The sequence below is a fragment of the Ctenocephalides felis genome, unplaced genomic scaffold (genome assembly GCF_003426905.1).
Source record: "Ctenocephalides felis isolate EL2017-DRISC unplaced genomic scaffold, ASM342690v1 CF-g0.4_SCAFFOLD_01170, whole genome shotgun sequence".
NCBI classification, from domain to species: Eukaryota; Metazoa; Arthropoda; class Insecta; order Siphonaptera; family Pulicidae; genus Ctenocephalides; species Ctenocephalides felis.
In genome coordinates this window covers 55,978,401-55,993,386 of record NW_020537324.1, presented here as the reverse complement: position 1 = coordinate 55,993,386, position 14,986 = coordinate 55,978,401, and the positions used below count along the sequence as shown (strand labels likewise).

The 14,986-nt window shown below is 31.6% G+C and overlaps 1 protein-coding gene across 1 annotated transcript; it reads right to left on the bottom strand.

Moving 5' to 3' along the window:
• Positions 1-4,371: 4,371 nt before the first annotated feature.
• Positions 4,372-5,340, bottom strand: LOC113367429 (gastrula zinc finger protein XlCGF7.1-like). The gene has a single exon (XM_026609038.1). The coding sequence runs from the start codon at positions 5,338-5,340 to the stop codon at positions 4,372-4,374; it is 969 nt and encodes a 322-aa protein (XP_026464823.1).
• Between the last annotated feature and the right edge of the window lie 9,646 nt (positions 5,341-14,986).

Below are 14,986 nucleotides of genomic sequence, written 5' to 3'. Positions count from 1 at the left end.
TGGACTCGATTATGATATGAAAAGGAAACTGTTTTGAATTCATTTACTATTGATAGTACCTGTTGATGCTATAACGATATCGACGATGACGTTGACGATTTCATGACGATGTTATGAGAAGTAAAATAAGAAAATCTAGAAGAACAAAAAGTGCAGAGCGCCCACTAACTCTAGATAAAAAATATAGAAATTTAAAATACAATGCACGGGATGCAAAAGCATGCTTGTAGATTTTTGTAAGTTTGTGGGTATAGGGGTAAATGATTATAAGAGGCATTTAGCATTACAGTCGTTTAAGGTGAAAGGGGCCAGGAAACGACAGAAATTATAATATTTTAATTATCATACAGAAGAATGACTAGATTGGAGATTTTGTCGTTTTTATAATAGTTTTTTTATTTTTGTAGTTTGTCTCCCAATTTTGACTTCAGATTTGTATTCAGAAATAAAAACTACATTTAAAAACATATTTCGAACACCCAATACAGACAACTTTTTTGGGGGCCTGTGTTATCAATAAAAAAATATTTTAAAAATTTCATTTTTAAAGAACTAAGTACTACAATAACAAATTAGAATTCTCAATAATTCAATACATAGTGATGAATATTGATGCAATGTTCGACACACAAATGTCGCCTATAGGCGAGACTCTCGTACACACAGGTTGGCACAAGCCATCAATTTTGTATTAAAAGGGTTAAAAATAAACCGGTACTTATACAACAAACTTTTCTACTTTATATCCGGAATATTATAAACTCAACATGGTTTTTAACTTAATTTTTCAAATTTCGTAGCTTTACAAAGCTACGCATGTTTATTTGAGAAAGAAATCATCTAACAAAAATAATGCCAATATTACAAAATGATAAAGTTATGTTTGAAACTAAACCATCAAGACATAATCGAATCGCTCTGCTTGTAATTACCGTATAAATTTATTAATAAACTTGTGCCTCGGCTGCGCCTCGTCTAACATTTAACGGCCTATTTCTTACTATATAGTTGCGATAATTGAATCGGAGCGCTGACAGACAGACTTTAGCGGGCGTTCAAATCAATCAGCACGAATATCGACCACAAATTCTAACTTCGTACAAGTCAACTATAATAAACGAGAACAATGGACATGCCGAATGAAAGGCGATTATAACTGTGATTTCGTTCGTTAAACGTCACTTGTTGTGATCGAATGCAATTGATCGAATTAGGAAAGTCCGCAGACTACGAAGAAAGATACCGAAAGAAAGTTTTGTCTCGCTTTTGTTCCAAACTATTCATAGAATAATTGTTTCTGTGTAATATTAAACTACATTGAATGTGTATACATTACATCACAGACCCTGGTCTATCTAGTGTTTGGAATTTGAACTACCGATTATTTGACTTTAAAAACGTCAAATTCGTTGGTCCCAATTATTCACTTATTAAATTAAAATTTAGTATTCCCGAAGGAGAAGTTTATGTTTACATAAAAAAACCGATTCGCTAATTTTATGTTTTCTCGACGTTTCAAGACATTCTGAATCGAATGAGACCAAATTTGGAAAAAGTATGTGTGTGTGTATGTGAACAGATTTTTTGCCGTAAATCGACGTTTTCTCAAAACCGGCTGGACTGATTTCAAAAATTTAAAAGCCATTTGATGCATCTCGATGAGTACTAGCGTTTATCAAATTTGCGCGACGATCAGCCAAGCCGTTTCTTTGTAAATCGCATTAAAGTGAAACAAAAATTGCCCACGTTTGAGCCCGCAATTCTGAATAGATTTTGAAAATTAAATTACCGTTCGAAAGATATTGGTTGGGAATCGTGCTGATTAGTTTTTGGTAGAGATCGGCCGGCCCGTTTTCTTGTAATAAAGTGTTAAATTTCTTTTTCGGCGATTTTTTTATTATTTTTTTGACGAAAGATACCATAGTCTTCTAAATCAGGCATCGGCAACCTACGGCACGCGTGCCAGGCTTGGCACGCGATGTGGTTCTGAATGGCACTCTATAAAGTAATCAGGAAAATCGCAAATATCGAGTGATTTTTAAATAAGAGAAAATGTTTAATTATAATTATTTTTCTAACGTAGCTCGCTAATGTAATTCAACCTACGTTGAAGTACTTAAAGATGAATTTTCCAGAAGATGCAAAGACTTTGAAGCTTATGTGCCTATATATTCCTTCCTCATAAAACCAGATTTAATCGATCCATCAATAATACCGTTTGATTTGTTGATTTTCGAATGGATTAATGTTGATAATTTTGAAAGGAACTAATATCTTCAGAATTATGGAAAACAAAATTGAAGGAATTACAAAAAAATCTGGAAGATAACTCTATGGACAAATCGACAGCCATATTAAATTGTTGAATGACATTGCCGCAAAAGAATTAATTGTTTAAAGAAAATTGTATGCGCTCTCCTTTCAGCTTTTGGTTCCACATATCTCTGTGAACAATTTTTTTCTCACATGAAACATATTTTGAGTTCACAAAGAAATCGTTTAACAACTAAACATTCAGAATCTTGTGTGAAATTAAGTTACAAATTATACCCCGGATATTGAAATGTTAAGGAAAAATGTGCAGGCATAAGATTCGCATTAAAGTTGTTTAGTTTATATTAGAAATTTATGTTATTTGTTAATAAATATGTTTAAAAGATACATTTGGTTATAATTCTTCTCCCCTAGCACCTAACTATATATTTCAAAATTAAGGCGGCACTCTAAATCATATTGGTAGAGTGGCTTGGCACACTATAGTTAAAAGCTTGCCGACCCCTGTTCTAGATCATACTAAAATATTACTGCCTTACAACTCGTTTAACTTTAAAAATTTGTCAAAGTTTGCAAAAATTAGTATCGTTTATTAGCATTTGTCAAAATTAGACCTTTCATAGACATTTACTCCAAAACGCCTTCAGAACCGATTTCAGAAATTTAAAAGCCATATGATGTATCTCGATGAGGATTATCGCATCTCAATTTTGAGCGACAAGCGGCCGAGTCGTTCCTTTGAAATTTGGAAAAAAGTGTTAAACTTTTCGTCTACATTTAAGCTCATACTACCGAATCGATTTTAAAAAATCATAAACTGTTTGGAAAATATTAGCTGGGAATGATACTAATTAGTTTTAACTGAAAATCTACCGAGCCGTTTTCTTGTAATTAGCTGTTGAAAATAATATAAGCCGATTTTTATGGTACTTTTTTTGGCGATATATATATCATAACTAGTGGTGTACGGCAACGTGCCATAAGGCAAATGGAACTTTCCGTACCGTAACGAAATGTTCGAGAAATATTAAATGTTTTTATATAGATCATTATAAATATTGTAACATTGTCGAATATTTATAAGAATTATATAAACTGAATTGCAAAGTATATTAGAACTTTAGTCATAATTAAAATTAAAATCTGAATCATTTTAGATATACAAAAAAAAAATTGAAACAAATTTTTTTTTCTAAAAGCAATTATTCTGTTAAAACAAGCAGAAAGTTCTATGAATCATTCAAATCGGACGATTAGTTCTTTCAAAAACTGCCATTTTGTGTACATTTAGCTCTGTATCTTCGAAATGGCTGCATCTGCCTTTGCCAAAAACTAATCACCACTTCTCCCAATCATTACAAATTGAATGTTTTTAGATCATTCAAATCGGATACTCCGTTCTATCAAAAACTTTATTTTTATTTTCTGCACTCTTTGCTCCGCTTTATTAGCCAGAATTAAAATTAAAATCCGAATTATTTTCGATGTACAAAAAAAAAATTGGAAAAAAATATATGTTGAAGTAAAAAAACTTTTCCCAAATGCGATTGTTTTGTCAATGTGCTAAAAATGGCAGTTTTTGAAAGAAATAAGCATGCGATTTGAACGATTCAAAAAAAAATTCTGCTTGTGTTGATGAAACGATTGTTTTTGAAAAAAAAAATTTTTTTTTAGTTGAATTTTGTTTTAAGTAACAAAAAAATTATTTTTTTGAATATCGAAAATAATTCGGATTTTCAAAATTTCAAATGTTCCAGCAATTTGAATTCACCAGTTGAAATCTGTTTAGGATTTTCCATAAAAAATTTTGCTCTATTCTACTAATTGATCAGTATAAATTAGCATTAATGGATCAAAAATTGTAATTTATTTTGTCTGAAATTTTACAACTGAGTACTGCTTAATAAGAATGATGCGATTTAATAAAATTTGTAAAAATATCTGTAAATCTTATAATATAAAAAAATATATATATTTATATAAATTTATTCATAATACTAAATATTTGTACAGCAGTAATTAAATTTTCAATGCAAATAAAATATAAGTAATTCATAGATATTTCACAAGCAGTGTTAGTTTCTGCTTGGTAATATTTCATTGATCTTCATCACGTTTTCCACTATGAACAGTCATCTTGTCTCTCTTCAAGTTGTTCGATTGTGAAAATTCCTTATTGCATGTATCACATTTGAAAGGACGCTCTTTGGTGTGAGTGGTCATGTGTGATTTCAAATTAGCTTTTTGTCTGAATGTCTGATTGCATATATCACATTTGAAACGGCGTTCTCCTGTATGAATACACATGTGCCTATTTAAGTCACCCGAATGTAAGAATGTTTTCCTGCATATTTCACATTTGAAACGACGCTCCTTGGTGTGAGTGATCATGTGGTTTTTCAAATTATATTTTCGTTTGCATGTATGATTGCATAACTCACATTTGAAAGGATGCTCTTTGGTATGAGTGATCATGTGCCTTCTTAAACAATATTTTTGTGCGAATGTCTGATTGCATATATCGCATTTGAAACAATGCTCTTTGGCATGAGTGATCATGTGTAATTTCATATTAGCTTTTTTTCTGAATGTCTGATTGCATATCTTACATTTGAAAGAGCGTTCTCCTGTATGAATGGTCATATGTTTTGCCAAGGTGCTTTTTTCATTGAACGGCTTATGACAGATTTTGCATTCAATAGGGCGTTCTGTATTATGAGTAATCATGTGACGTTGCAATCGTAATGAATATTGAAATGTCTTATCACATACATTGCATTTATTGTTGCCTTTTTTGCCATTTCTAGGTATGTGGTCAATCGTGTGCGATTTTTCAAATGATCTATTGCTTATGTCACATGCATAAGCAGATGTCTCGATTAACTCCTGTTTGACTTCTTCTTCAATAATTACTGCGGAGTTCATAAATCTTTCCAGACAAGTTTTATCATCTTCTAAATATGATTCAGACTTAACAATACCTGTAAGATCATCAAATTCATTTTCAACTTTAATGTCTTCCATTGAATATTCTGGTGGCTCAATTTTAATTTTCTGATCATTCATAATTGTTTCTTCAGATATTTTCACTGCGTGTATTCAATAAATATTGGTTAGTACTATTTAATAATCTATTTTTTTTTCAAATATCTCAAATAATATAATGAATCTAACTATACTTGCATTTGTTGTAGAAAATATTATCACTTTACACGGTTATAGTAATATTGTTTAGGGTTATAGTCGTTCGGAATTCAAGTTGACATTTTGAGCATAGAGTATGTTTTAATAAAGACGCGTTCAGAAGGATTAGTTAGGGGTCCTATTGTAGTCGCTAATTTGGCGCTAGTGAGCCGATGAAAAAGTATTCTCAAGTCAAATGTTTGATATTGGTTAGTAAGAAACGTCAGTGTTAATTTTGTGTCTGTTGACAAATTGTGATTTTTCTATTCTGTTTGTGTTTGTACATTTGTTAATAAAGATTTCATTAACTTTCCGTAGGGTAAGTTATAGTAATCGCAAAAAATCGAAAATGAAAATTTTTGTATATTCTTACGTTTCAAAGGATTTCTCGTCGACGATTTCGGGAACATCGATCAACCGATTTGAATAATTCATAATATATTCGATTCGTATTGATACGGAGACGTGCTGATTAGTTTTTGGCGAAGGCAGGTCTAGACGTTTCGAAAATACGGGCAAAAAGTGCCAAAAACGATAACTCAGTTTTTAAGAGAACGGAGCGTCCGATTTTAATAATTCAGAAAACATTTTACTTGTATTGACAAGATGAAGAACTGATTAAATTTTTGGGAAGGCAAATCCAGCGGTTATGGACTCTCAATAAAAATAAGTTAAACAAATGTCATTTGGCGGCACAAATTGGGCCAAAGGCAAATCCAGCGGTTATGGACTCTCAATAAAAATAAGTTAAACAAATGTCATTTGGCGGCAAAAATTATTGAACATATGCACATCAAATTATCAGATCTTATATATAAAAATGGAGCTGTCTTTCAAATGTCCGAATAAAACTCGAAAACGGCTGAATGGATTTGGCCAGTCATAGTCTTGAAAAATTCGTGCTAATCAGTAGGTTGTCGGAAAGGTGAGATATTATTTCAAAATCGCGTAGAAACTTTACATTTTTAATTTGAAAATTTTTGTAGAAGCGTAATTTAAATAAAACAATGGACGGTGGCAATTACGTGAAATGTCAAACGCTTTTGACAGATGATGTTCAATTACGATTAATAGGAGGTTTTACGCGAATATTATTTAATTATGATAAATTTGTAGTAAGTAGTTTTGTTTGTAGTTTTATTTATATACAAAAACGTTAGTAAACGGGCCGCAAGTGTTACTAGAGACTCAAAATATAAACTTTTTTGATATGTTAATATGAAAATGCACTTTTTGGCATATTTTTCTCAAACACGGTGCTCTGAAAGATCTTATTTGTATAATTATATACTCATTGGTATTTATAAAACATTTTCTAGGTTACACTATTTTTTAATTGTGTTATTTAAATTCAGAACCTAAATTTGGTATCGATCAAATGGACATTTTGTCGAATAACATTATTTCAGTTATAATTTCGCAGAATTTATCGCAGAATAAATAGTAATATATGAAGGCCCGGGATTAAAAAGGTCCATCACCGATGTGTCAAAAATCAGTAAATTTAAGCATTGTTTAACAACAATACTTGAAATTAGAGGAAAAAAAATGTATAGCCAGCTACAACCTTGATTTGAAAACGATAATCTTTGAAATGGGGGAGATAAACGGTAATCTTTGAAAATCTATAATAAAAGTATTTTCTTCCGTTGGTAGTTTTAGCATTAGTTGAAAATGTAATTATTTTGTAAAATACCTTTAAAATTAAAATAAGGCTTTAAACCTTTTGCCACCTGCCCGTTACACGTTACCCCGCCTATGGGGTAAAAAGTTTTAGATAACAAATTTTTGAAAGACATCAAAAAAGCACATTTCTACAATGATGAAGCAGAAGTCAGTTTACTGAACGTAGTCAGATAATTGTTCGTTTGATATGTGTTATTTGTTGTGATATAATTGTTACGGTTTTCACAATATAGTTTATATTTGCTCAAAGTGAAATTGGATCTTTGTGCCTCGCCCTACTCTACATATATACCTTTTTATTAAATTTACTTTAATTCATCGAATGTTACTTGAAACTTTTCAAAAAGCAGGTCAAAGAAGAAATACTTTATTCATTTTCTGCCTCTGCTCGCAAAAATTTGAAAATTTTGTATAAGCTCATTAGTATTATTTACAATTATACACGAAATCCAGAATCCAAAAAGAATCTGAAAAACTTGAAACGTATTCAATAAGTCGATAGACCAAAAAAGACTTGGATTGGATTATACCATATTTATACCTATAGAGAGTGTGTAAAACTTAAAGTTTGATTGTATTGACAAAATATAGACAAACTAATGGGGTTTATTGTTTTTATAATACCTAATTGTATACAGCATTCAAACAACACATCCTTATGCACTTAAAGTATTAATATTTTTGATTCTCTAGAAATGGTTTAGAATATAACTTATTTAGCAAAACAACGTAAGCCGGGTCAGCTAGTATTTTATAAAAATTTTAATAATGTGTACACATTTTGTGAATTTTTTTTGGGGTTCAGTACCAAGATTTTTAATTAAGGCACGAGAAGTTCCAGCAGTTTGCCTTAAAACACGATGCCATGCACCCCACTAGTTTAGTAAATGGACCATTATCGTAATTTTCAGTATAGAACATAGTTTGCATTTGCATTTTACTCAAATTCACTATTAGGGAAATTGTTTCTACTACTTTGCCCATCAGAGCAGGAACTTTTGGAAATCTAGGATAACGAAATAATGTTAATGTGGTAGAGGACAACTGTATCGCAGCGGTTCAGTAATAGTTCTGAACTTGTTGCTTGTTATGTACTTTTGTAGTTCGCGCCTAAACTTTGTTTCAATTATTTGTTCTTTGTGAACTTAAATTATATCAAGTTTATTTATGGTGCACGCAATTAAAATAATATTGAATATGAGATATTATTTTATGATAATATTTTCTCATGAATTTTATTTTATTGTTTATACATTTACCTACTCACTATTTGTGCTTTATTCGAAAGCTACATTTAAAATGTAATGGAATCTTTCTTACGCTTTACGTTTTTTTGAACTTGCTATTGCTCAAACTTTTCCCACGCTTTTTGCACTACGACGCTTTCTTCAAATTCCTTTATTTTCTCTTCTAGCATAAGTTGATCATATGCATTTTTCCTCGTTTCAGTCTATTCAGTTTATTCATTTTTCTTCATAAATTCATTTTACTTCACACAGTAGACTTTATTTCATACTTCAATGGTGCATTTCATCTTGATCATTCTTATTCATCATTATAATCTAAAATCTTCAAGTTTTTTGTCGTAGTTTATACACGACTTTGACCCTTGTAGTTTTTAAGTACAAATTTGTAGTTTTCACGCCAATTGTATTTATTTTCTAACTTTTTTCACTTCTTGCTTTGATGTGTGTATATATATATATATATATATATATATATATATTTATATATGCTTATGTATATATGTATATGAGGCAGGCAACAATGTCTATATAAACTACAGCAAAATAGTTCCCTAATGCAGGAAAAAAGCTGTCAAGAGCTTACCATACACGATCACATGTAAGCTACCACAAAAACCAAAACTGGATTTTCTTTTTTTTTTGTAGGATCACAATTATGTTGGGCTTTTTCGTCTGTGAGAACACATGATAAATTGATGAACCATGTATCTGAGGTTTATTTATATATTATTTATAGTTAGCGATAATAATTCAACATACTGTATGAATATTCAAAGACTGATGTCATCAAGAGTTCGTAATTGTTCTTTATTATTACTTATTTACTACATTATAGTATATAATTAGAATACATTTATTATAATATTAGTATTATACCATTTTCAATTTAATACACTACTTGATACTTCTTAATGTTTTACAAATATCCAATTTTAATCATCAGCATTTTTGCCATTATAAATTAAACCAATTTTAGATTAGTTCGTCTCAAAAATGCTGATTGAGATTTGCAAACGCGAATTCAGATAAATCGGATTGTAATAGATTTATGTATTAGAATTTATATTGCTCTTTTATATATTATTTTTAACAAAATTTTACCTTATTGGTATCTACACAATGAAATAGGTTTGAAATTCTTCTGCATTCATATCTTAGTTAGAAGAATATGTTGTTCAATGTATAAAAGGATACATAAGTATCCGTAATTTATAATTGGTTTAGATTAACTAATTTACTAAATTATTGTAGAAATAACTATTAATAGAATTTAAATTAAATTCTAAAAAAATTAAAACAAAATTAACAAAAATATTCTTGCAATGCAACATTTTGTTAACTGACTGTAAGTGATATTTACTACAATATTTTTTCTACTTATTTAAAAAGATTTTCATTATCAAAACATTATACTATAAAAAATTCACTAACGTCGAATAAAAAAAACACACTAAACAAATAATTTAGGAGCACAATCTATCATCTCAAACCAAAATTTAACAAATCCTAGTTCCAAACCAAAATTTAATAAATTATCTTTAATTAATTTCTAATTATGAAGATAATTTTTGTCTTATTATTTTATAATTGAAATTGTATGCTTTACATTTTATTCTAGATTAAATGTTAATCAAAAGTGTAATTAAAAAACTTACTGAAAGCTCGACTCATTATTAATTTTTGCATTTCGGAAAACTTTGAATGACACTTTTGTTAAAATTTAATAAGAAGAAATTGAAGTTAAAATAATCGTAACCATTGAAAAGCAATTCTTTTTTGAGAATTCATTGATATCTTGTCAACCATCATGATTATTAAATCAATAATTAAATATAATTAACCAAATCAGCTATTCAATATAAAAAATAAATCAATATATAATAATATGCAAAACAACAATGAACATTATTAAAAAACTTGTGCTTATCTTCTTATTAAATTTTAACAAAAGTGTCATTCAAAGTTTTCCGAAATGCAAAAATTAATAATGAGTCGAGCTTTCAGTAAGTTTTTTAATCACACTTTTGATTAACATTTAATCTAGAATAAAATGTAAAGCACACAATTTCAATTATAAAATAATAAGACAAAAATTATCTTCATAATTAGAAATTAATTAAAGATAATTCCATCCAAAGCTGTCGCATGCAAGCACAAAATAAAGCTCGCCTGTTTCGTGCTTTCTTTTGCTTTTAATGCTCATTTATTCTCACCGTTTTAATTGTACACGTGTCAAATTCTATTAACTCGTTAACAGGACGTTTAACATATTATGATAAAATTTTATTACGTCTGCATAATTTATAACCATTTCCTGATCGTTTGAAAGAACCAGATTAGAAATAATGGGTTAAAAACACAACAGTTTGTTTAGGGTTTTGGCGCATCGTAAATCAAGGAAATTAATAATTATTCCAATGTATAATGGAAATGTAGGAATTAAAATAACGTAATATAATACGTTCAATTAATTTTAACCACAATAATATATAGTCTATAATTTATATATGCCAGTAATAAAAACAATGCGTAATGTGTAGAAAAAGTAAAAGTATTCGTTACAATATAATTGACTTTTTAAAGAAGTTTGTTTTTGGCAGAAAATCCGACCTTCTGATTTTATGTTCTACCAACGTTTGAAGTCATTCTGAATAATTTTTAACCAACATTGGAAAACGTAGGGGGAAGTCCCCGAGTGCCGGACACCTAAGGTTATTTATATATAAATCAAAAAATATTTCACGAAATGTTTAGTAAATTATGACTTATGTTAGATAACAAAGTTAGAAATCAAACTCAATTAACAAAAGCGCAATCTTTGCTAAACAATAATTAATACTATCTTACTATCAATCAAACTTTGGTATCAAAAAATATGATTTTAAACAGTGGCATCTAGTACCGGACATTTCAAAATAACCTGCATTGATCACATATGCAGCCATCTCCACATGTCTAGAATGATTTGTGTTAATACACTAGATACTACATAAATACACTAGAATTACTTCCATTGATATATAGGTGACGCCGTGTTTTTGCGCCTAAAACAACAAAGGGTTGCTCCCGCCGTGGCCGTGTGCGTCACAGGTGAGTCTTGGCGCGAGATCCTGCACCTGTGTGCCCCCCGCGGCTCTTTCACTTGTATTTTGGAATAAAAAGATTTATACTCGCTTAAATAATACGTGTTAAATAGAGTGGCCGGCTTTAGGTGCCGTCTGGCGTTACGGGACTTCGCCAAAAACAGGTTCGAAAAATTTAAAAAGTATTTGATAAGGATTAGCGACGATCGGTAGAGCTGATTCTTTAGAATTAGCGGAAAAGTGCAAAGTTGTTAGTACACGTTTTAGCCACAAATCCTCAGCTGATTTTAAAAATTTAAAGACATCATTTGGTAACCGTATTAACTAGTTTTTGGTAAAGATCAATGGTTTTAATCCTGAAATATAATGGGCCTACAAAAAGTGGTGTAATTCTAAAAATTTTCTTCTTAATTTGAAATTCTTCACAATAAAATCTTTAACAAAATCTTAATTCGTATTGATTAGGACGATAATTTACACATATCGGAAAGCTTTTCTTAAGGCGAAATACCACATACACTTAGTCATCTATTATTATGTTTTTATTGGAATAGACCTTGCGATCTATTTTAGATTACCAATTCAATTTTAGTGAACGGCTTCTTTATTTCAAAACATTATTATATTTATATAGTATATTATTTGGTATTTCCTCATGCAATACCACAAAACTCGTTATGCTTTTATTCTGAAAATATATTTAATATAATGAATAAGCCTGTTTATTTTGCCTTCAACTTTCACATCTAAATATTTGAAGTTTCGTCCACTTCACATACAACCTGTCTGGCTTATAAATTATTTCGATATATTATAGTTCCAAATGTAACAATTGTGGGCCGTATATGGCCATCTGGTTCTTCGCATAGTTCGCAAACTATGATAATCCAAGGGACTAAGAATGTCCTGTGGGATTTTATTTGCGGGGCTCCTAAGCATCTTTGTCAATCTCTTGGCTTGAACAGCGTTTATAGCGAAGCTGATGTTAAGAACTTTTGTCATTTAGCTTAAAATATTTGTCTTTCTTTTTAATAAAGAAATATTGTTACTACTTAATCATGTGTAAAAAACTCGTAAATAAAGATTCTCAACGAGGATCAAGAAATTGTATATTTTGAGTTCTATAATGCATACAAGACATACATCCTGATTCAATTCATGACATTTTTACTATCATTCCCTATATATTTATATAGTAATTAAAATCGTGCTTTCATCAAGTTATTGATAAATACAGCTTCAATCAAGTCAATAAAGTTATAAAGTACAGTATATTATATATTACAGTATATTATAAATACAGTCTTCACGCTGGTCTCATGGTAAAAACGTGGCTTAGCAACGACTATTTCCATGCTCGATCCCAACATTAATCAGCTTAATATCAATCAGTATAATATCAGATTTTCAATTGAGATCAAATTTGATCTTAGGTTTAAATAGATTTTTGAGCACTTTACTGGCTAATAATATAAAAATTAAATATACTTGTTAGATGCTTAACTTTAACATTCACTCAGTATTTATCACACAGATCAAATACCTCAACTCTGGCTAACTGAAATTAAATCACAAGTTAATATAATACACGCATATAATGATAACAACCAATAATATTTAGTCAGGATATATATTTATTACCATTTAGATGTTTACGCCTCCGAGTCTAGTTAAGTAAGACCGAATATTTATTTATTTATTTACATGACAATCAAAACAACATGGCGACTTATATGAAGTATGTACAAGATACAGCATAGACTTAATGTTGGTATCTATGCTGGCGCGAATATTCAAAGTTGCTAACATTCGGCCATCCTATAATTACTCGTCCTCGAGTAAATAATCTTGCAATCTGGCTGGCTTATGGCTGTCACATTGGGGACGGCTCCTGGGTTTCTTCGGTCCAGTGTCCTCTTCTCCCAGTCCTGTGTCCTCTTCTTCCGATCCACTGCCTTCTCCCAGTCCAGTATGGTCTTCTCCTAGTCCAGAGTCCTCTTCTCCCAATCCGGTGTGATCTTCTCCCAGTCCAGAGTCTTCTTTGCCCATCTTCTGCTGCTTCAGGGTCTTCCTCCAGTCCGCTGGTATCTGTCGCCAGTCTGTTGGGGTCCTCTTCCATCTGGTTTGTCTCTCTAGGTTGTAATTTTTCTCAATCATTGCCTTTTTGCCTGGCAATCTCTCTAAATTTCGATGAGATTGTTCCCTCTTCTCTCTCATCTGCATGATTTGGAATCTTTCATGCCTCAGTGCAATCCTTTCCTGGTTCATTGTTGTCCTGTCCCGGTCCAGTGTAATACTCCTGCGGTCCAGTGCCTTCCTCTCCTGGTCCAGTTTTGCCATCTCTAGGTCCTGTACCTTTCTCTCCTGGCCCAGTGTTGCCTTCTCTAGGTCCAACTTTGCCCTCTCCAGGTCCATTGCCTTCCTTTCCTGGTCCAGTTTTGCTCTCTCCAGGTCCAGTGCTTTTCTCTCCTGGTCCAGCGCTGCTTTCTCTAGGTCCAGTGTTGTCCGCTCTAGGTCCAGTGCCTTCCTCGCCTGGTCCAGTTTTACCTCGTCCTGGTCCAGTGCTGCATGGTCCTGGTACAACTCCGTGTTATCATTTGACCTAAAATTATTAAAACAAGGAATTAGTTTATTTGTTCCTTCGGGTAGATTTGTCAACGTTTCGGGTTTCTGTTCCACATCTTCTATGTCCACAATTGGTTTGACTTCGTTCTGCTTGAACATTAATATACCATCCTCTGTGGTATAATATATATGTGGCAACTCTGTAAATGTGCGCCCGATTATCACGTCAATGTCCTGTGCATCATCTGGCACCACTCTGACATAAACATTATTAGCCTTTATTCTATCTACCTCCATCGTAACGATTATGGCTGCGGGTGACTCCAATTTAAAATTCTTTGGTCCCCAGCTCTTTATTACCATCGGTTTATGCACCTTCCGATATTTTCCTTCATTCAGCAATGAAGCCTTTATTGTACATATGGAACTTCCTGCGTCCACCATAGCCCTGAATTCTTTGCCATCTATGGTGACACGTTTCATATATTTTTCTGATGTCTGATCCTCTTTATCAGTAATCCATTTCACTTCACCACTAGGATTTTTAGTGTCAGGTTCAGTTTTATTCTTATTCCGTTCTGGGCAATCCTGTATAAAGTGTCCTACTTTCCTGCATTGGTAGCACTTCACTATTCTTTTTCCAGATTGTTGAATATCTTCTCCAACCTTACTCTTTACTTTCGTGGTATTCCATGACTGACTGCTCTCACCCGACTCGAACTTTAAATCATTTAAGGCACTTTCGTGAGTTAAAATACTAGTACCCAGTTCATCATAATCGGTGTGCTTCTCAGCAGCTAAAATAACATACAGCTGTTTGTCTAGCAATCCGTTCAATACTTGCTGTTTCGTCTCCTCGAAACTCATATGTAATGCCTGGCACAATTTTGTTTTTGAATGGAAATACGCATTGGCATCCTCAGACTTCAGCTGCTTCCGCTTTCTCAT